This window comes from Erythrolamprus reginae, chromosome 11 (genome assembly GCF_031021105.1).
Source record: "Erythrolamprus reginae isolate rEryReg1 chromosome 11, rEryReg1.hap1, whole genome shotgun sequence".
In the NCBI taxonomy this organism is placed as follows: Eukaryota; Metazoa; Chordata; class Lepidosauria; order Squamata; family Dipsadidae; genus Erythrolamprus; species Erythrolamprus reginae.
The window spans coordinates 29,468,627-29,492,252 of record NC_091960.1 but is presented as its reverse complement, the minus strand read 5'-3'; the positions used below and the strand labels follow the sequence as shown (position 1 = coordinate 29,492,252).

General features: G+C 43.1%; 1 protein-coding gene across 1 annotated transcript in view; it reads right to left on the bottom strand.

Annotated features, from left to right (window-relative positions):
* CGAS (cyclic GMP-AMP synthase) overlaps nt 1-22,753 on the bottom strand; it is a 30,223-nt gene extending 7,470 nt beyond the window's left edge. The window contains exons 1-8 of the mRNA XM_070763799.1: nt 22,582-22,753; nt 14,579-14,669; nt 14,170-14,336; nt 14,013-14,076; nt 13,653-13,795; nt 13,292-13,428; nt 11,487-11,497; nt 3,350-3,582 (exon numbers count right to left, since the gene is read on the bottom strand). Of these exons, the coding sequence (XP_070619900.1) occupies nt 3,350-3,582; nt 11,487-11,497; nt 13,292-13,428; nt 13,653-13,795; nt 14,013-14,076; nt 14,170-14,336; nt 14,579-14,669; nt 22,582-22,753 (1,018 nt within the window). The remainder of the gene's footprint in view (nt 1-3,349; nt 3,583-11,486; nt 11,498-13,291; nt 13,429-13,652; nt 13,796-14,012; nt 14,077-14,169; nt 14,337-14,578; nt 14,670-22,581) is intronic.
* Nucleotides 22,754-23,626: the final 873 nt, after the last annotated feature.

The window sequence follows — 23,626 nt, the reverse complement described above, 5'->3', positions numbered from 1 at the left end:
AGTTTCTTTCCAGCCCTAACCAGGTGCTAACAATATTCCCAGCTCTTACCCGCTTGCAAGCTGTTTCATTGTTAACTCTCTGCAAAGAATGTTTTCCAAGCCCTAAGATTTTGCAGGGTTTTTTCATTGCTCTACTTGCTCCGAATGTTTCTTTCCAGGTGCTAATGATGTTCCCAGCTCTTACTGGCTTGCAAGCCCTTTCATTGTTACTCTCTCAGAATAAAGTTTTTTTTAAAGCCCTAACTGTTCTGTCTGGGTTCCCCCAGACCTCAACACCAACTGGAAAAAACAGCCAGACACTCTGGTAAAAGCAAAAGTACTTTATAGCTGGAAAAAATAAACACAGAGGAAAACCTGTTCTTCCCAACAGACAGGCTATAATACTTTACAGCAGAGTCCTGATGTCCAGACAATACAGCAAGCTTCTTGCTGGCACACCCACCCCAAGGTTTCAGTAGTCAAAGGCACAAACCAGGATTCCAAGACGCCAAAGTTCACAGCCAGGTCCCAAGACTCTCAAAGATAAAACTCCACAAGCCAGGAAGGGCGGGTCTGCCTTTTAGCCTTTCCAAAGAGCACCACACCCAAACCCAGCTGTTGCCTCTTTAATGCTGAAAGTACCTAGCCAATTGGTCCCTTCGCTGTGTAGCTCTTCTCTGTCGCAGATCAATTATGGCTTGTGCATTTTCCTCTAAGGAATCCAGGCTGCTTGCTGGGGAGAGCTCCCTCTGGGGGGACTCTGGCTGTCCTCCCTCTTCTTCAGCCTGGGATTCCTCCTCCTCGTCTGCCTGCACCTCCTGTTCCTCATCCTCTCCCTCTGAGCTGGAAACCGACAGAAGATCAGCCGTTCCCTGAGGGGCCTCAGACGGAACCACAACACTAACCAAGGGATAAAATAATATCCTGAAGCTGACCAGACCCAGGACGCTAGCCAGATGATTACCCTGTAAGCAGATTCTTTTCCCTATTTTTCTTTCCCAAAACTAAGGTGTGTCTTATACTCCAGTGCGTCGTATACTCTGAAAAATACAGTAAATGCCAGATCTCACTGAAACAGCATTGCCAAAAAGGCATTAAGAGTGGTTAACCTAATCTTGTGAAGCTTCCTCTCGGGTAATATTGTTCTGCAAATTAGGGCATAGAAAACCTTTGCCAGACCAATTCTTGAATACAGCTTGTCTACCTGGAACCCCCCCACTGTATATCGGACATTAATACAATTGAGCGAGTGCAGAGGTATTTCACGAGAAGAGTCCTACACTCCTCTACTCCCAACAGAATATCTTATCCCACCATGGTTGAAGACAGTTTATAACTTTGCCGTCTTCAGTCTGACCTAAGCATAGTTCATAAAATGATCTGCTACAATGTCCTTCCTGTCAATGAATACTTCAGCTTCAACCCCAACAATACAGGGACACACAATAGACACAAACTTAACATAAACTACTGCAAACTGGACTGCAGAAAATATGATTTCAGGAACAGAGTATTCAATGCCTAGAATGCTCTGTGGTTTCTTCCTCTAACCCCACAAACTTTAGACTGTGTCTACTGTTGACCTCACCCCATTCCTAAGGGGATAAGCGCATAAGCGCACCAGCGTGCCTACAATTCCTGTCCTAATGTTCCCTTTTATTCGTATCCATTTCATGTATTCAGAATTATGTTTATATTTGTTATCTAATACAGTGTTTCCCAACCTTGGCCACTTGAAGATGTTTGGACTTCAACTCTCAGAATTCTACAGAGGAATCATTGAGTCTGTCATCTGCACCTCTATAACTGTCTGGTTTGGTGCTGCAACCCAACAGGACCGACACAGACTTCAGAGGATAATCAGAATTGCAGAAAAAACAATTGCTGCCAATCTGCCTTCCATTGAGGACCTGTATACTGCACGAGCCAAAAAGAGGGCGGGTAAAATATTTACTGACCCCTCGCATCCTGGACACAAATTGTTTCAACTCCTACCCTCAAAACGTCGCTACAGAGTACTGCACCCCAAGACAACTAGACACAAGAACAGTTTTTCCCCGAACGCCATCACTCTACTAAACAAATAATTCCCTCAAAACTGTCAGACTTTCTACTAAATCTGCACTTCTATTCTACTAGTTTTTCTCATTATTCCTATCACCCATTTCCTCCCATGTTGACTGTATGACTGTAACTTGTTGCGTATATCCTAAGATTTTTATTAATATTGCTTCTTCATTGCTTATTTGACCCCTATGACAATCATTAAGTGTTGTATCACATGATTCTTGACAAATGTATATTTTATTTTATGTACGTTGAGAGCATATGCACCAAGACAAATTCCTTGTGTGTCCAATCACACTTGGCCAATAAAAATTCTATTCTATTCTATTCTGGGAGTTGAAGTCCAAATATCTTCAAGTGGCCAAGGTTGGGAAACACTGATCTAATATATACCTGATTAAATAAATAAATAAAATAAAATGTGTCAAAAGAATTGAAAAAATAAATACGGTAAATTATGGCATAGACAGGTTTCCCATCGATGATGGAAAGATCCAAGAGCAGATCGTTGTGCTTGCAATGGGAGCATCCTTGGGGATGAAAAGTCCATTTTAGGTTTGGATTCACCTGCTTGGGGGTTGGAGAGAATGTGCAGACAGACTCAGCTAGCCTTCCAGGTAGAATTAGGAGTGTGAGAGAGAGATGTGGGGAGGGAGAGAGGGCGAGAGAGAGGGAGGGAAGGAGGGAAGGAGAAAGAAGAAAAAAGAAAGGAAGGAAGGAAAAAGGAAGGAAGATGGAAGAAATGAAGGAAGAAAAAAGAAATAAATAAAAAAGAGGGAGGGAGGGAGGGAGGAAGAAAGAAGAAAAGAAGAAAAAAGAAATGAAAGAAAAAAAGAAGGAAGGAAGGAAAGAAGAATGAAAGAAAAAAGAAAAGCAGAAAGGAAGGAGAAAGAAGAAAAAAGAAAGGAAGGAAGGAAAAAGGAAGGAAGATGGAAGAAAGAAAGGAAGGAAGAAAAAAAGAAAGAAAGAAAAAAGAGGGAGGGAGGGAGGAAGAAGAAAAGAAGAAAAAAAGAAAAAAGAAATGAAAGAAAAAAAGAAGGAAGGAAAGAAAGAAAGAAGAATGAAAGAAAAAAGAAAAGAAGAAAGGAAGCAGAAAGAAGAAAGAAGAAAAAGAAAGGAAGGAAGGAAGGAAAAAGGAAGGAAGATGGAAGAAAGAAAGAAAGAAAGGAAGGAAGAAAAAAGAAATAAAGAAAAAAGAGGGAGGGAGGGAGGAAGAGAAGGAAAGGAAAAAAGAAAGAAAGAAAGAAAAAGAAAGAAAGAAAGAAAGAAAGAAAAGAAAAAGACCAAGGCAAGAGATACATACCTATGGGCTTATGGCTGAAGTTGTGCTTGGACCAAGGAACAGGTGTGAGAGAATACTCTGAATGGTCTAGCTTCGAGGTGGAAGGCATTGGAGGACTTTGCCAATTCCCATCATTAGGCCTTTGAGCTGGAAGCAATGGAGTGTGACCGCCATTTTCGTTCGTCTCTGGGACCTTGCTACACACTTCCCCTTGGTTCTTATCCTGAAGCTTCTTCTCCATCTTCAGGTCCTTCCTGATCGGGGGGGGGGGGGAGGAGGACAAAGGGAGGAAAATGAGACTAGAACTTGCATAATTTGGGAGGAAGAGGATTGACAGATACAAAGCCGTTGTGAGAAGACAGCCAGCATGATTGATTGATTGATTGATTGATTTTATTTATTTGTTTATTTGTTTTGTTTAGTACATAATGAGTAGAAATAGAGCCGGGGTGGCGCAGCAGGTAGAGTGCTGTACTGCAGGCCACTGAAGCTGACTGTAGATCTGTAGGTCAGCAGTTCAAATCTCATCACCGGCTCAAGATTGACTCAGCCTTCCATCCTTCCAAGGTGGGTAAAATGAGGACCTGGATTGTGGGGGCAATAGGCTGGCTCTGTTAAAAAAGTGCTATTGCTAACATGTTTGTTTATTTGTTTATTTGTTTATTTGTTTGTTTATTTATTTATTTATTTATTTATTTTTTATTTATTCATTCATTCATTCATTCATTCATTCATTTATTTATTTATTTATTTATTTATTTATTGGATTTGTATTCCGCCCCTCTCCGGAGACTCGGAGCGGCTAACAGCAACAATAAAACAGTATACAATAGTAATGTAATACTAAAAACGATTAAAAACCCATTAATATAAAAACTAGACATACATACATACATAACATGCCTAGAATTGTAAAGGCCTAGGGGGAAAGAGGATCTCAATTCCCCCATGCCTGACGGCAGAGGTGGGTTTTAAGTAGCTTACGAAAGGCAAGGAGGGTGGGGGCAATTCTAATCTCTGGGGGGGAGTTGGTTCCAGAGGGCCGGGGCTGCCACAGAGAAGGCTCTTCCCCTGGGTCCCGCCAAGTGACATTGTTTAGTTGATGAGACCCAGAGAAAGCCAACTCTGTGGGACCTAACTGGTCGCTGGGATTCGTGCAGCAGAAGGCGGTCCCTGAGATAATCTGGTCCGGTGCCATGAAGGGCTTTATAGATCATAACCAACACTTAGAATTGTGATCGGAAACCGATAGGCAACCAATGCAGATGTTACAACCAATGTTGTAAGCCGCTCTGAGTCTAAGGAGAAGGGCAGCATAAAAATCGAATAAACAAACAAAGAAACAAACAACATATCAATATACATGAAAATGGGTTAGAAAAACATTGGAAGTAATAGAGAAGGAAATAGTCATTGAAATAAAGGAGTTCATATCCATGATGCTAGTAAAACATAGATACTTGGACAGGGGACGGAATGCACACTGGTGCACTTATGCATGCCCCTTACTGACCTTTTAGGAATCGGGAGAGGTCAACAGTGGACAATCTAAGGGTAAAGTTTTAGGGGTTGGGGGATGACACTACAGATGTGGAGCTGAACTGAAGGAGTCCCAAACCAAGGGACCAGAGGAAACAGAAGCAAATCTTAGAAGCACAAAGACCTTCGCACGGTGTGCTTATAAAGGGTTAAATCAGGACCTAAACTGACTGGCTGAGAAATTCTGGGATATGAAATCCACACACCTTAAAGTTGCCGCTTTTGACAAACACTGGGTTAGATTAACAGTTCAATGCTGCCTTTATTTATAAGAAGGATTTCAAATCCTACTGCAACCTCCAAATCCTCCAGACAAAATTAAGACGGCAGCTGTGGTTGTGCAATTGACACGTCAACTTTACATTGTTGTAAAGTATGTACATTATAAAAGAGGGTGTGCGCGTGTTGTACTTTGAATATACAAACAGTCACTTTGACTATTTTGACCCCCTGTGAGGTCCTGTGATAAAAAAACAACCTGTACAAATACCTACTATAAGATCCACAAATGTCTTTCTGTTTGGCCTCCTTTGCAATTTAGAATCATTTTAAATGATTCTATTCTAGAACTGAATATACAAGCTGAACTTTTAATTGTTTTCATGGTCTTAAAATATTCTTTTTATCAATATTGTTAACTATTGGAAGACTGTTCTTTTTGTCTTTGCGCATACTTTCAGCTTCGGGGAAGAAAAAGCAGTTACAAGATAAATTAGGATGATACGGATAAATAACAACTTGCCATAGAGCAAGGAGCTTTGCTAAGCCTAATTGTATTAAGTGCTTAAAAGTTCCAGGGTTTAAAAATATTAAATCAGCTGGGATCTTTAATCTATGTTGTAGTTCTTACTGACCTCTCGCATCCTGGACATAAGGAGTTTCAACTCCTATGCTCAAAATGTTGTTATAGAGCACTGCACACCAAGACAACTAGACACAAGAACAGTTTTTCCCCCAAATGCCATCACTCTGCTAAACAAATAATTCCATCAACACTGTCAAACTTACTAAGTCTGCACTACTATTACAGTACTACTAATTTTTTCTAATTCCTATCACCCATTTCCTTCCACTTATGATTGTATGACAGTAACTTGTTGCTTCTATTCTAAGATTTTTATTAATATTGTTTCCTGATTGCTTTTTTGACCCCTATGACAATCATTGTATCACAATTCTTGACAAATGTATATTTTATTTTGTGTACACTGAGAGCATATGCACCAAAGACGAATTCCTTGTGTATCCAATCACACTTGGCCAATAAGGAATAAAGAGAGAAAGAAGCAAGATAAGGATGTTATCTTGTAAGGCAATAAATAAAAGATTGGGAGGCTATTAACACCCATTAATGTACTTATTCCTATAGAGGGGAGATTGCTCCAGGTCTTGGGTTCTTTGGCGCTCTAGATCGGTCTAAATCCTCTTGGACAGGTGATTTGTCTTTCAAAATCCAATGTGCATGTAAGGTACAGCTGCCCTCCTGCACCAACCGCCTCTCCAACTGCCTCTTTTCAACAGACACCCTCCTCGAACCCCTGAGAATTTTTGGGAGTAAACATTCTACTTCAACCATCAGGAAATGGGCAAGGTTGCCTCCATTTTGACCAAGGGGCTGATTTCACAGATTGCACTACTAAGCCATCCTGCCCACCTTCCAATTTGGCTTGGTTTAGCATGTGGAATAAATTGTGTCTTTGACGAGAGCCACACATCGCTTTGGGTTGTACTCTGGGATTAACCAGCCTTTCCTGAATTAATTCTACCCCCCCCCCCCAAATACTATGTTCTGTCGGGCTCCCTGGTAGACTCCTCCCAAAAATTCACAGGTACAAATTTCAGACACACACACGTTTGAAAATTCAAAACACTGTTCTTTATAATGAAAATGCACTTAAACCAAGCCCTCTTTTTGGATAGCAAAGAGCACTCGTCTCCAAACAAACTGGTAATTGGTACAAGTCCCTTATCAGTTCTGTGATACTTAGCTTGCAGCTGTGAGGCAATTCACAGTCCTTCTTCTTTCACAAAGTGAAACACACTTTGCCCTGGTTTAGTTTCAAAGCGGGGGAAAATCAGCACACAAAAGGTCCAAGTCAGTAAAGCAGTCACGAAACACAACGATCAGATAATCCTCCACAATGGCCAAACCCCCAGGCTGCTCTTTATAGCAGCCTCACTAATGACCACAGCCCCACCCAACCACAGGTGGCCTCATTTTCTTTGATAATAATCTCTCAGTTGTTGTTGCCTATGCATCGCTCTCCTCATGCGTGGCTGTATCATTAACTCTTGTTCTGAATCCAAGGAGGAGCTAGAGAATTGATCTCCTTCTGAGCTGTCTGCCACACTCTCCTCCTCCCTGTCACTCATGTCTTCTTGGTCAGAGGAGCCTTCATCAGCAGATTCCACCGGGGGCAAAACAGGCCTGCAGCATGTGGATGTCTCCCCGACATCCACAGTCCTTGGGGCAGGAGCTGGGCCAGAGCTAACCACAACATACTATAAACCAGTGATGGGGAACCTTTTTTGCCTTGGGTGTCGAAAGAGCGTGCGTGCATGTAATCACGCATTCACAAGTGCCCACACCCATAATTCAATGCCTTCCCCCACCCCCTGGAGGCCCTCTGGAAGCTGGAAATGGCCTGTTTCCCAAGTTCTGGTGGGCCAGTAGGCTCATGTTTTGCCCTCCCCAGACTCCAAAGGCTTCCCTGGAGCAGGGAGAGGGTAAAATGCCCACCCCTATCCCCCTGGAGGCTCTTTGAGAGCCAAAAACACCCTCCCAGAGCTTCTTGCAAGCCAAAAATCAGCTGGCCAGCACACACATGCATGTTGGAGCTGAGCTAGGGCCACAGAGCGAGTGCCAGCAGATATAGCTCTGCAGGCCACTGTGGCACCTGTGCCCTAGGTTCGCCATCACTGCCATAAACCATGGTTCACAAGTCTGTACGAACTCTGCCACAGGGGATGGCTTTCGTCTTTATGGTTTCAGGGGACAGAATATCCCAGAGGAATCCAGAATCTTCTGGGCTTCTATTGCTTTAACATTCTTCCTTCTCTAGAATCTCATTCTTACCCTGGGCAGCTTGCAAAGTTGTTTCAGATGATGGGAAAATTCAATTCAATTCAATTCAATTTATTAGATTTGTATGTTCGAGTCTCCGGAGAGGGGCGGCATACAAATCCAACAAACAAACAAACAAACAAACAAACAAATAAATGTCGCCCCTCTCCGAAGACTCGGGGCGGCTCACAACAGTAATAAAAACAGTATAACAATGGAACAAATCTAATAATAAAATATATAAAAACCTCAACAATTAAAAACCATACAGCACATACACATCAAACATGAAATATAATAAGCCTGGGGGAGATGTCTTAGTTCCCCCATGCCTGGCGATATAGGTGGGTCTTAAGTAACTTGCGAAAGACAAGGAGGGTGGGGGCTGTTCTAATCTCCAGGGGAAGTTGATTCCAGAGAGTCGGGGCCACCACAGAGAAGGCTCTGTGAAAGTTTTGGGTTCAACCCAACAAGTTACAAAATGAATACAACATCAATCTTTTGCTTGATATTTTTACAACCTTTTGAGCCATTTTTAGAATTACAAAACCGTTCTAATAATCAAAACTTAAAGTCAAAAGTTTCAGGTGGTTTCCCCCCCCCCCAGTTTTGGAGTAAAAAAATCCAGAAGGATTCTCTACCCTCTTCTATTGTAAATCAAGAGAAAAAAAACTAGATAAATTATTTTCTTTAGTGAAACCAGTCAGTTTTGCCATCTCTGTCAACTGTACCACTATCATTAGGACCTGAGACCTAGTGAGAGAAGGAGGATAGCAGACGTTTGGTAGCGATAGGGGTTGTTGGTTTTCTTGCTAAGTATAGTACTTGTATTTCAATAAATTGTTAAGATGCCTGACTTGGTGCAGTTTAACACTTGTTTGGCTGTTGTGTTCTGTCGTACCTTGTGGAACTTGGTGACCAACACGGAAGGAATCTGCCCCTTTGAAGTCTGCTACAGGTGAGGTTATCCAGGACAGAACGAAGCAGATGACAAGGTAACTGCCAAGTGTGTCCAATCACACTTGGCCAATAAAGAATTCTGTTCTGTTCTGTTTTGTTCTTTGAACGGCATTGAGTGCATGCCTGTCTTAGAAAAGCTTGACAGTGAGCCAATCTTAGAGAAACTTAGAGAGCCTTCTTTGTGGTGGCCCCGACCCTCTGGAACCAGCTCCCCCTGGAGATTAGAACTGCCCCCATCCTCCTTGCCTTTCATAAACTTTTTAAAACCCACCTCTGCCGTCAGGCATGGGGGAACTGAGACATTTCCCCCGGGCCTATACAGTTTATATATGGTATGTTTGTGTGTATGTTTGCTTTTAATAATGGGGTTTTTAGTGTTTTTTTAAATTATTAGATTTGTTTTTACATTTTATTTATTTATTTATTTATTACTTAGATTTGTATGCCGCCCCTCTCCGAAGACTCGGGGCGGCTCACAACACGTGGAAACAAATCATAAATAATCTGACAATTTAAAATATTTAAAGATTTAAGACTAACAGACATACACACAAGCATACCATATATAAATTAAACATGCCCAGGGGGAGATGTTTCAGTTCCCCCATGCCTGACATTGTCTTTATTATTGCTGTGAGCCGCCCCGAGTCTACAGAGAGGGGCGGCATACAAATCTAATAAATAATAATAATAATAATAATAATAATAATAATAATAATAATAATAAAATTCTGTTCTGTTCTATTCTGTTCTTTGAACGCATTGAGTGCCTGCCTGTCTTAGAGGAGCTTGACAGTGAACCAATCTTAGAGAAACTTAGAGAGCCTTCTCTGTGGCGGCCCCGGCCCTCTGGAACCAGCTCCCCCCGGAGATTAGAACTGCCCCCACCCTCCTTGCCTTTCGTAAATTTCTTAAAAGCCACCTCTGCCGTCAGACATGGGAGAACTGAGACATCTCCCCCGGACCTATACAGTTTATACATGGTATGTTTGTGTGTATGTTTGCTTTTAATAATGGGGTTTTTAGTGTTTTTTAAATTATTAGATTTGTTTTTACATTGTCTTTATTATTGCTGTGAGCCGCGCTGAGTCTGCGGAGAGGGGCGGCATACAAATCTAATAAATAAATAAATGAATGAATGAATGAATGAATGAATGAATGAATGAATGATAATAATAATAATAATAATAATAATAATAATAATAATAATAAACTTCTGCTGTATGAATCTCAGCGACTGATCAGGTCCCACAGAGATGGCCTTCTCCAGGTCCCATCAACCAGACAATGTCGCTTAGCAGGGCCTAGGGCAGAGCCTTCTCTGTGGGGGCTCCAGCCCTCTGGAATCATATCCCCCCTGAGATTCGTACTGCCCCCACCCTCCTTGCCTTCCCTAAGAGTCTTAAGACTAACTTATGTCGCCAGGCCTGGGGCAATTAAATCTTTGCCCCCTGGCCAATGAATGTTATGTATGGTTGAGGTCTGAATGTGTACGATTGATGGGCATTTTAGGTTAGTTATCTAATTTAATTAATTGGATTTGCCATTGTATTTTATTGGCTTTTGTTATATGTTGTAAGCTGCCCCGAATCTTCGGAGAGGGGTGGCATATAAATCCAATCAAACCATCAATAAACAAACAAACAAACAAACAAACAAACAAAACCCAGCTCTGGACTCCCTCGCCTCTCAGGAAAGATGGTATTGATGTTGGTTATGACCTATAAAGCCCTTCATGGCATCGGACCAGAATATCTCCGGGACCGCCTTCTGCCGCACGAATCCCAGCGACTGGTTAGGTCCCACAGAGTTGGCCTTCTCCTGGTCCCGTTGACTAAACAATGTCGTTTGGCGGGACCCAGGAGAAGAGCCTTCTCTGTGGCAGCCCCGACCCTCTGGAACCAGCTCCCCCTGGAGATCAGAACTGCCCCCACCTTCCTTGCCTTTCGTAAAGTTCTTAAGACCCATCTCTGCCATCAGGCATGGGGGAACTGAGACATCTCCCCCAGGCCTATACAGTTTATACATGGTATGTTTGTGTGTATGCTTGCTTTTAATAATGGGGTTTTTAGTGTTTTTTTAAATTGTTAGATTTGTTCTTACATTGTCTGTTATTGTTGTGAGCCGCCCCGAGTCTATGGAGAGGGGCGGCATACAAATCTAAATAATAATAATAATAATAATAATAATAATAATAATAATAATATCTCTGCTGAAGTTCTGAAGTGCTGAAAAAGGATCCTCCGCACAAAACTACATGCAATCTTCTGTCTCTGTTGGAGGGAAGGTGGAGTACCAAAAGGACATGAAGGATGCAAATATCATCACACTATATAAGAACAAAGGTGACAGGCAGTAATGGGCAGCCAAAATTTTTACTGCCACATTGTGGGTGTGGCTTGTTTTGTGGGAATTCTGGGAGTTGAAGTCCAAATATCTTCAAGTTTTGTTTTATTTTATTTATTTTGTCCAATACACAATAATACACAATGAAGGTTATGGAGGATATAGTAGAGAAGAAATAAGAGATATAGGAGAGACTATAGGACAGGGGACGGAAGGCACTTAGTGCGCTTATGTACGCCCCTTACTGACCTCTTAGGAATCTGGAGAGGTCAACCGTGGAGAGTCCAAGGGTAAAGTGGGTGCAGCGTTCCTGGTGTGGCCTTCCCAGGGCCTTCGGAAGCGGCACCATGGATTGTTTTCATATTATATGATGGATAATATTAACACAGTACTATTGTTTCCTGGTTGCTTCTTTGACCCCGATGACAACCATGAAGTGTTGTACCTCCTGATTCTTGACAAATGTCTCTTTTCTTTTATGTAGACTGAGAGCATCTGCACCACTGACAAATTCCTTGTGTGTCCAATCATAGAAACATAGAAGTCTGACGGCAGAAAAAGACCTCCTGGTCCATCTCGTCTGCCCTTATACTATTTTCTGTATTTTATCTTAGGATGGATCTATGTTTATCCCAGGCATGTTTACATTCAGTTACTGTGGATTTATCTACCACCTCTGCTGGAAGTTTGTTCCAAGGATCTACTACTCTTTCAGTAAAATAATATTTTCTCATGTTGCTTTTGATCTTTCCCCCAACTAACTTCAGATTGTGTCCCCTTGTTCTTGTGTTCACTTTCCTATTAAAAACACTTCCCTCCTGGACCTTATTTAACCCTTTAATATATTTAAATGTTTCGATCATGTCCCCCCTTTTCCTTCTGTCCTCCAGACTATACAGATTGAGTTCATGAAGTCTTTCCTGATACGTTTTATGCTTAAGACCTTCCACCATTCTTGTAGCCCGTCTTTGGACCCGTTCAATTTTGTCAATATCTTTTTGTAGGTGAGGTCTCCAGAACTGAACACAGTATTCCCAATGTGGTCTCACCAGCGCTCTATATAGCGGGATCATAATCTCCCTCTTCCTGCTTGTTATACCTCTAGCTATGCAGCCAAGCATCCTACTTGCTTTCCCTACCGCCTATCACTTGGCCAAGAAATAATTCTATTCTATTCCATTCCCTATTCTATTCATTCTATTATTCTATTCTATTCTATTCTATTCCATTCCATTCTCTATTCTATTCTATTTTACTGACACCTCACCCGATCTCCCTTCTCTCCCTCTGGCGAGGCAGCCTTGGGTCATGTGGGCTTTTTTGATGGCTCCTGTTTAAGTGATTGTCCACTAAGCCTCTTCAATCCCGCTGGCAGTGGCTGCTCTTGAGCCAGGGAGTCCCACCTATTCATTCATTTAATTTTAATTGTTTTAAACTGTTTTTAGTGTTTGGGAGGTTTATTTTTGATTGTGAGCCTCCCAGAGTCCTTCGGGGGTGGGGGGCATAAAGATCAGATAAATAAATACATAAATTCTCTACCCGGTGATTTTTGTTTTAAAAAAAAATTTTTTTTATTGCCATTTTCCAATTAAAGACAAAAACAACAATAACACAAACATACCAACCAAACAAACATGTGCTGTGCACCATGTATCTTTCAAATATACCTCCCAGTGGTAGCCCAGCGGCAGATACGAGCTCACAGAGCCCAGAGTCCTTTGGGAGTTGGGCAGCATATAAAAACTACAAACAAACAAACAAATAAATAACCGTTGATTTTCATTCACCGTCCAACGATGTTGACTGTTGTTGACTGTTCTCAATCTCAGTGTTCCAGTCTCTAAGTCCACGGAGAGGGGCGGCCTACAAGTCCAATATATAAATATTCCAGTCTGTTGCGGCCATCCAGGGCGAACCACAAGAACCAAAGCTCATTCTTATAGATTGGGGGTTGGGCTACAAGACTTTCAAGGTCCCTTCCAGCCCCAAGGGAGTCTATCCCTCCTATTGGCCCAACCAGGATTTTTTTGGGGGGGGCTTTCCAGGGCGCCAACTCTCTTGGTTGTGGTGACGCCATTACCCCGATCAGGAGCCACTAATTTGCAAAACCGCCATAGGTGCCAGAGACAGATGAACAGGTAAGCCACAAGCATCAGAATCGTGACAACGAAAAACCTCTCATTTTCCATGGCTGAAAGAGAAAAGGAGGGGGGAGAAGAGTAAATTTCTGTTCTCCGTGGTTGGTGCTTCCCCACCAAGATTAAATATCCCAAGGTGGAACTCCCATGGAAGGAAAAAAAATTCCCGGGACCAAAAATCAAGTCCTGCTTCCCACTCGGTCTTTCTTTGTGGCTGTGGTTCTTCCTCTTGCAGGGCCAACACCTCTTGCCACTTCCCCGATCAGGAGCCACTTACTTGCAATAGCACAAAAGGTGCCAGACCAAACAAACAGGTAGGCCACAAAGATAGTAATTGTGACAATGAAGATTCCATCTTTTTCTGGCTCCATGGCCACTCCTCTGATCAGGAGCCGGTTATTTGCAATAGCACAAAAGAAACTATGGGCACAAAAATGTGTATGTAACAAGGACCAAAGGTGGCTTTAAAGGCTGGGTCACTTGGTGGATCCTTAGCTGAAAGAGAAATGGGGAGGGGGAGAAGAGTAAGTTTCTGCTCTCCATGGATGATGCTTCCCCACCAAGATTAAATATCCCAAGGTGGAACTCCCAAGGAATGGAAAAAAATTCCCGGGACCAGAAATCAAGTCCTACTTACCACTCGGTCTTCCTGTCTTTGTGGTTCTTCCTCTTCTTTGAAGCACCCCTGTCCAAAACAAGAACTGCAAACCCGCAGAATGCGTGAAGAATTAAAGAACAACAATATATTTCAAACAGAAGAATAAAGAAAAATTGACGACGAAATTAGTGCAAACACTTATCAACCATCACATTGTCGTGTATTTCAGGAGGAGGTCTGACATCCTCCTCATGAATCAGGGAGAGGTGGGGATGGGAGGGGTCGGAGATGTAGGGTGCCACGGAAATGATGTGGGCCTCCACATCTTCACTTTGTGGTTCCAGTGATACTTGCTCCCATCTTCTGTGGATTGAAAAGAACAAAATACCAGTGAGTGGTCCATTGCTTTCTCCACAAGGATAACAAAGCTCATTCTTATAGATTGGGGGTTGGGCTAGAAGACCTTCAAGGTCCCTTCCAGCCCCAAGGGAGTCTATCTTTCCTCCTATTGGCCCAACCAGGATTTTTGGGAGGAGGGGGGTTTCCAGGGCGCCAGGCCTCCCTCGGTTGTGGTGACACCACTACCACGATCAGGAGCCACTTACTTGCAATAGCCCAAAAGGTGCCAGAGACAAATGAACAGGTATCCAATCATCATAAGAATCGTTACCACAAAAAACCTCTCGTTTTCCATGGCTGAAAGAGAAATGGGGAGGGGGAGAAGAGTAAATTTCTGCTCCCGGGACCAGAAATCAAGTCCTACTTAACACTTAGTCTTTCTGTCTTTGTGGCTGTGGCTCTTCCTCCAAGACCAACATCTCTCTCCTTCTGTATATTCTCACACAAACCACTAAAAGTGAGTAACCGAAAAGAATCCCAACAGAATATAGGTATCCAGGTACCCTAGAGATCAAACAACATGTCTGTCCCTACTCAACATTTGACCCCTCCCTGCCTTGGAATCCCCCCCCCCCCTTCAGCTCACAAGGGAAGGTTAAGAGTTGAGTGGTGCTCAGCAGAGGGTGATCCACGGGGTCCTGCCTAAGCGGGGGGTTGGACTAGGAGACCTCCAAGGTCCCTTCCAACTCTGTCATATTCTGCATAATTCTGCCCCCCCCTGAAACCGCCAGCAACCAGCCCTGGCAGTCAACGCACAGATCCCCCCCCTGCTCAGGGATGGAAGGTCACGAAGCAGAGCCCCGAATGTGGACCCTCGGATGGCCAGGCTCTGTGGGGCTTCCCCAGAAGTGACCACCCAAGCCTTGGTTCAATCCCACCTGTGTCCATGCACTAGGCCGGGGTCCCCAAACTTTTTACACAGGGGGCCAGTTTACTGTCCCTCAGACTGTTGGAGGGCCGGACTATAAAAAAACCCTATGAACAAATCCCTATGCACACTGCACAAATCTTATTTAAAGTAAAAAACAAAATGGGAACAAATACAATATTTAAAATAAAGAAGTAATTAAATAATTAAGTAATAAAGTAATTTATACTTCTTTATTAACAAGTAAATTTAAACTTAAATCAACAAACTCCCTCCATTTCTCCTTCCTTCCCTCCTTCCTCTCCATTTCTCTCTTCCCTCTCTCTTTTCTTCCTTCTCTCTCATTTGTTTCATTTTCCTCTCCCTCATTTTCTCTCCATCATTTTCTCATTTTTCTCTTTTCTCTCTCTCACTCTTTCCATCTATCCCCCTTTCTCTCTTCCTCTCTATTTCTCCCTCTTTCTCTCTCTCTTTCTTTCTCTGTCCCTCTCTCTCTTTCTTTCTCTCACTCATTCTCTTTCTCTCTCCCTCTTTGTATCTCTCACTCTTTCTCTCTCTCCCTCTCTCTCTATCTTGCTCCTATCCTCCCCGCCCCTTGCCTCTGTACCACCTCCTCGCTCAGCAGCAGATCGCGGTGAGTTGACAGGAGATTCGGGAGCTTATAATATCTATTGATAAAATCTCGTGGGCTGCCGCGGGCTGGATAAATTGCCTCAGCGGGCCGCATCCGGCCCCCGGGCCGTAGTTTGGGGACCGCTGGACTAGGCCATCCAATCATATCCACCCCCCATGGCAAAACCTGAATTCCCCCCAAGCAGGCCTGGCAGGTTCACCTCCTATTTGCCAAGGGAAGCTCAGGCCCCAGACCTGAGGAGCAGCTGAAAAGAACGGCTCTCCCCCTTCACCCCTTTTCCTTCTTCAGGGACGGGAGGGACCCCAGAAGCCCCATTCAGCCCAGATCCCAAAGGGGCTTTTCAAAAAGCAGCCGGGATTTCTTGGGTTTTTTTCCTCTTGAAAACGTTTTACTTCTCATTTGCTTCTTCAGTTCTGACTGAATGGTGGGGAATGGAAAAGTTTATCCTCTTTGCAGAGTGGTTGGGTGGTGAGCATTGGGAAGATTAGTTGTGAGCTCTCTGGGAGGCCTTGAGGCCCCCTGGGGGTTTATCTGCACCCTCTGGGTCACCTGAATCCAGAGAGCCTTTGGGGAGAAGCCTTTGGAGCCTGGGGAAGGCGAAACACGAGCCTACTGGGCCCACCAGAAGTTGGGAACAGGCCATTTCCAGCCTCCAGGGGGCCTCCGGAAGGCAGGGGAAGCTGTTCTCGCCCTCCCCAGGCATTGAATTCTGGGGGTGGGCACTCGCGCATGCACAATAGCACACGCCTTTGGCACCCGAGGAAAAAAAGGTTGGCCATCCCTGCCCTAATCCATCATCCCCAATGAAGGGAAGCCTTGCCAGATGTGTCCACCTCTCCATAGCCTGGCAAAGCTTTCCTGTGGCTTCTCCCTGCTGGGCAGCTCCTCCTGGGCCTCCCAACTCCTCTTTAAGGACGAGTAGGAAAGATCTGAATGGGGCCTCAACTTCAGCAGCATTTGCTGGCACCTCCAGAACTCTGGTGGCAGAGAAGAAAGTAGAATGTTAGTGGGGGAAGGGAAAGTGGGCATACCAGTAGGGAGGTCACAAAAGTCAAGAAGACCGCCACACCTGTGCCACCAAAACGTCGATGCAATTTTAGCGATGCAATTTCAGCGATGCAAGTTTGGTGCATTTAAGGCTGAGCCGGAAGAATAGCAATAGCATTTAGACTTATCTACCGCTTCCGAGTGCATTTACATCCCTCTCTAAGCGGTTTACAGGGAGTCAGCGTCTTGCCCCCAACCATCTGGGTCCTCATTTGACCCACCTTGGAAGGATGCAAGGCTGAGTCAAATTGAAGGAAAGAAGGGAGGGAGGGAGCGAGCGAGAGAGGCAGGGAGTGGGGATGAATGGATGGATGGAAGAAAGGCTAGATGGAGGGAGGGAGGGAAAGAAGGAAGTAGGGACGGAGGGAGGGGGATGGAGGGAAGGAAGGGTACTTAGACTTATCTACTGCTTCCTAGTGCTTTTACAGCCCTCTCTAAGCGGTTTACAGACTCAGCCTCTTGCCCCCAACCATCTGGGTCCTCATTTGACCCACCTCGGAAGATGCAAGGCCGAGTCAACCTTGAGTTAGCTGAAGGAGCCTACAATGCTGCATTCTAAGCACTCTGCCCCGCCAGCTCTTAGGATTGAGGGCTGTTTAGTCATAACTGCCATTTGGACTTACTAGCCGCCCTCCCAAAGATGCCGCTGCACAAGGTACTCAGGTGCGTCCTGTCTGGAGAGGACCAAAGGTTAAGGTTACATTTTTAAAATGTTTTATGCCTGGAATGTTTCACTTGTACATCACCCAGAGTCCCTCTGCAGGGAGTCAAGAGATACTTGGAAGATTCCCATTCCCAGATTTCATTCAAGGCCTCCCGATTCAGGGAAGAAAAAATCTCCCCATAATCCACCTGAAGCCTTTGCAGCTCGAACAGCTTTGAATCAGCCATGAAAAGCCCCCCCCCCCTCCAGACCGACACCCCAGGAATCTCTCCTCCAATTGAACTGCCCAAATCACGGACAAATGGCCAAACCAGCCACTCTGGGCAGGGAATTCAGGCAAATAGACATTTCCAAAGGCTGACTCCACAGATCATATTCTAACCTTGGGTTCCCCGACATAAAACCAAAATAGGATAAAGATTAAGAGCGCAGAACAAGTCTACATATGTAGACTTGAACTCCCAGAATTCCCTAGCAATCAAGGCGGACTGGAGAATTCTGGGAGTTGAAGTCCACCCATCTTAAAGTCGCTGAGGTTGAAAAACACCAGGGCCCATTTCTAGTGGAAAAGTAACTTAATAACAACAACAACAGAGTTGGAAGGGACCTTGGAGGTCTTCTAGCCCAACCCCTTGCCTAGGCAGGAAACCCTACACTACTTCAGACAGATAGTTATCCAACATCTGCTTAAAAACCTGCGGTGTTGGAGCATTCACAACTTCCTCCCATGTTGACTGTATGACTGTAACTTGCTGCTTATATCCTAAGATTTTTATTAATATTGCTTCTCCATTGCTTATTTGACCCCTATGACAATCATTAAGTGTTGTACGACATGATTCTTGACAAATGTATATTTTATTTTATGTACACTGAGAGCATATGCACCAAGACAAATTCCTTGTGTGTCCAATCACACTTGGCCAATGAAATTCTATTCTATTCTATTCTATTCTGGAGGCAAGCTGTTCCACTGGTCAACCGTTCTGACTGTCAGGAAATTTCTCCTTAGTTCTAACTAGCTTCTCTCTTTCCACCCATTGCTTCTTGTTCTACCCTCAGGTGCTTTGGAGAATAGGTTGATTCCTTCTTTGTGGCAACCCCTGAGATGTTGGAAGGCTGCTATCATGTCTCACCTAGTCCTTCTCTTCATTAAACTGGACATGCCCAGTTCTTGCAACCGTTCTTCCCATGTTTTAGCCTCCAGTCCCCTCATCATCTTTGTCACTCTTCTCCGCACTTTTTCTATCGTCTCAACACCCTTTTTGCATCGTGGTGACCAAAACTGAATGCAGGATTCCAAGTGTGGCCTTGCCAAGGCCTTATTGTATGTAAATATGCTTCTTGTAAAAGGGGAAAGACCAGTTTTACATATTCTCTGTTGATTGGCTGCTGAGTTTAGGCGGGAAAATGCAGCCTTGTCAATCTGAGCCTGTTGCTGAGGGAAGATAGTATAGTTAGACACGCCCCACTTTACCTCAGAAATTTCCTGCCTAGAGTTTGTTAGCTTCCTAGCGTTTAGAGACTGCCCTTTGTCAGCAATAAAAGACTGCTAATTCAATCAGTCTGAGTCTGAGACTTTATTACACTTATAAAGTGGTATTAACCCTTCACGTGATATTGATCCTCTCCCTCTGTTAATGCAGCCTAGATTATAAGGGGACCAGATTTTAACATTGGTAGAGTGGGACATCATTGATGGGGGGGGGGGAGGGTTCCTTGATTAAAAACTCGGTCTATTCAACAAATAAACAAACAAACAAACAAATAATCTAAAAAGAGGGCTTTTGTTCACTGCTGAAATCCATATTTTATTACTATCTGTTCTGTGGGCATGGGTTGGTGGGCATGGAGTGGCTTGGTAGATATGGCAGGAGTAGGATACTTCAAAATCCTCATTCCCCCCTCACTCTGGGGCCAGACAGAAGAGAGATTTGGGGGTTCTCCAAACTATTCAATATTTCTGCTAGCAGTTCTACAGAATTTGTCAGAACTGGCTGGATTTTACCCCTGCTTTTGTTCCTTTTTTGCTCTCCGGTGAGTTTAAATAAATGGCCGTTTATTTCATCTGTCCTGATCTCACAACCAAATAGGGTTAGGGTTAGTGGTTGATAAATAGAGGTTTTGGTACCTGCACTGGAGTTACAATGACATCATTCCAATTGTGGTCACTTCAACGATTATATTATTGATGTTCTGCTCTTCATTGGGTGTATTTAAGCAAAGGCCAATTGTCTGAGGTAATATAGGAATTTGGATTCCCAGACTACTGAAGTTCATTTCTTAAACTGTCTAAGTTTCTAAGTTTCCTACTTTATCTTATTGAAGTTTCTAAGTTTCTTACTTTGTCTCATTGAAAATCCATCAATTGTTGGAAAAGTATATGAGTAACACTCTGACATCCTCCATCACCATCCCACCCATTTCCCAGATAAGGTTTTAAAACAAAACAGCATCTTTTATTTGTCTTTCGGCCCCATTCATGATGTGATTGTGTATTTCAATCTTCTCCTCCCCAGTGTGTTCCAAATAAGCTGAGATAAAATCCCAGTCACCCCATTCAGCTTTTGGGACAGTTTGTTGTGATCCAACATAATTATAAGGAATTTGACATGGAAAAAACATGCAGAGCTAAAATTAAGCGCCTACGCCTTTAATTAACACACAGCCTGACTTTTCCTATTAAGTTGCAGAGCATTTTGGTAGCTGTAGTTTCTTGTCAACTCAAAACAATCGTGGCCTCAGGACATTCAAACTACAATTCCTAGAAGCTAGGCCTTGGAGCGGCACTGGCTCCTTGCGAGGCCACGCTCTCTCAAAAGAAAGCCCGATTATGTGCACCAAAGTAAAGGTTATTCTTTCAAAAAATCAGGACTTTTTAAAAATGCAGCGGGACAAATAGTTAAAAATCATGGTCACCTCATATTTGTGCCTATCTTCTGGAGTGTTGGCTATCACTGCTAACCCTAACCCCAACACTTTACCCTTAGATTATCTACAGTTGACCTATCCAGATTCCTAAGAGGTCAGTAAGGGGCAAGTACAAGTGCACTAGAGTGCCTTCCGTCCCCTGTCCTATTGCTCTCTTATATCTCCTATACCTTTCTTCTATTCCTATATCCTTCTACTCTTTCATTGATATGTTCTATTACTATATCTTCTTTTCTATTATTTCTTAGATATATTTTACTATGAGTATCTCCCCTATAACCTTCATCATGTATTTTACTATGTGTATATAGATACATACCCACTAAAACCCTCATTGTGTATTGGACAAAATAAATAAATAAATAAATAGTTGGGTGTCATCTGCAAATTTGATATCCCCTCGTCTAAGTCATTGATGGAGATGTTGAAGAGTCCTGGGCCCAAAACAGAGCCTTGGGGATTGGGGGACTGGGCCTAAAACTTCAGGTTCTCCCCTACGGGGTGCCCTGGCTGAGCCGATGCCCAGGAAGCAAAGAAGGGCTGGAGAAGTCGAGAAGGGAAGGCAGGAAAGGGAGGTGGGCACCCTGGGGAAATCCAAAGTATGCAGCTAGGAAGGCCAGCTCTGGCTTTCCCGTGGTGGCCCCCAGAGGGAAAAAGAGGAGCAAGGGAGGCCCAGGTCAGGATGAGCTGCCCCGGAGGAAGGATCAACAAGGAAGCTTTGCCATGCTATGAAGAAGTGGACACAGCTGGCAACGCTTCTCTTGTAACCGTATCAAAGGCTTTGCTGAAGTCCAGAGAGGCAACATCCACGGCACCACCTTCATCCAACATCTTTGTGACATAGTCAAAGAAATCAATGAGATTAGTCTGACATCTTTCCATGGTTTGGGTCCAATAAGCTATTGGATTTAGATGCTGATTTATCCTCTTTTTGAGTTATTTATTTTTCACCACCTTCACAAATACAGATTCCACAAATAAAGTATATACCTTCCAGTATTGCATGCATCATATAAATTTCATAACTATATTTTTGCCCTTTATTCATAAACCCCTATTTAATTAAAAAAAAATGGTTAAACAACAGCAGTTTGGAATTGTATGGTTAAGATGAGGCATTGCATTATGTACTTGAAAATATCATAACAATTTTAAAAAATTATATTATATATATATAATATTATCGAACAATCTTATTAATCTATCGATCTATCAAAATATCTACCACCTATTTAATATTGAATATTCTACCTAAGCAACAAAAACAAATCTATAGTCAATAAGAATAAATGCAGAAAAGGATTGTGGAAGGAACAGAATCCAGCTGGAAAAAAAAATCCACTGGGATGATAGAAAACAACAGTCTAGCAAGGAGGATCGCTGACATTCTTTTTTTTTTAAAAAAGAATTTATTAAATATATACACATTAAAATAAGACATTGCATAATACATCATTTTTTTACATACTTATTTAAATTTGCTATTTATATAAAATGTCTTAAAGGGGACAAAAAAACCTCCACAACAAAACATATAACATTTCTCCCCCTCCTCTTATACATTTCTACGGCCTATAACACCAGCGGTTGTACTGCGGTTTTATGTGTAACCAAAGTTATACAATCTTTCACTATATCTGATTTAGACATATGTTTAAATGTTTTTTATAATCTCAAAACATAAATTTCTTATATACAGATATTGTCCCTATTTTCTCTTATCAACCCAATTGTAAAATTCCTTCCAAACCTCATAATAACAAGATTCATCTTTATTCCTCAATTTTTGTGTTAGCTTATCTAGCTCTGCACAATCATATATTTTTTTGATCATAACTCTCTCTGTTGGTGTTTCTCCTTTTTTCCAATTTTGACCTATGCATATCCTGGTTGCCGTAATGATGTGTAGGATCATTCTCCTAGCAATCCACAGCAATCTCAGAATATATTGTTGTTCTGTCTGGTCTGTTGTGATCGGCCTACAAGTCCAATATATAAATATTCCAGTCTGTTGCGGCCATCCAGGGCGAACCCAAGAACGTCCCTGGAGATCCTGGACAGTGACCTTGTTTGTCGTTGGGGTCTGTGCCTGCCTTGGTCTTTGCCTTCAAGGGGTTGCAAGTGTCACCAGATCCAGTGGGTGAAGATGAGAAGGCAGCCCCCATCACTCGAACCCCCATCCCGGAAGACATCAATTCCCACATCTCCTTGCTTGACAATGTCATGGTTGCCGCCATCCTCATTTTGGCATCTTTCTACGGGTTCCCACAACATTTTTTATTTATATTTTTAATGTCTCCTTTGTTCTTGTTTAAAAACCACGCTTGGTGGCCAAGACACTCCCCTTGTTTGTCTCCCCTTTGCCCCCCAACAGCACAAGCCCCTGGGCTGGGAGAGGGACAGGGGAGGGCTGGCCCAGAGGAGGGGGCTGCTAAGGGGGAAGGGGGAGGTGGGCTCGCCCCTGGGGCTCTCTGCTTCTGCACCTGGGCCACGGGTGCACCTGCGTGTCTGCGCACGATTTCGCGACCTGCCCAGGTGCAGTAGTGTAATTGTACTGGACTCCGCCAGCACTCAGAGCCACGGGGGCGAGCACACCTTAGCAGCCCCCCTCTGGGTGACATCCTTTTCAAGCCAGGTCCTGGCACCTTTTTGTTTGGATTTTTTAAATTTTTATTTTCAACAGATATCCATACAAATGTCAATGCATATATAACAAATAGTACATTAGTCTATATTTTCCATTTCTATATCCTTATTTATTAAATCAGAAACTGAATAAAAACTATTTACAATTTATGGACCCCCTTTCCCCCTTTCCCTTTTTAACATTTGAAACTATATTTAAATTAAATTAAAAACTATTTACATAAAAAAGAAGGGGTTGCAACTGTCACTAGAACCAGCAGGTGAAGATGAGGCGACAACCATCAATTTTGATCCTCATTCCGGAAGCCTCCAATTCCCACATCTCCCTGCCCGACAATGTGATGGTCGCTGTCATCTGACCCTGGGCAAAAAAAGCACAGATTGAATATTATAGTAATGAAGAAAGAAACAAAAGAATAAATAAAACCGAGCAACCAAATTCACATTAAAGGCTCCTATTTTTC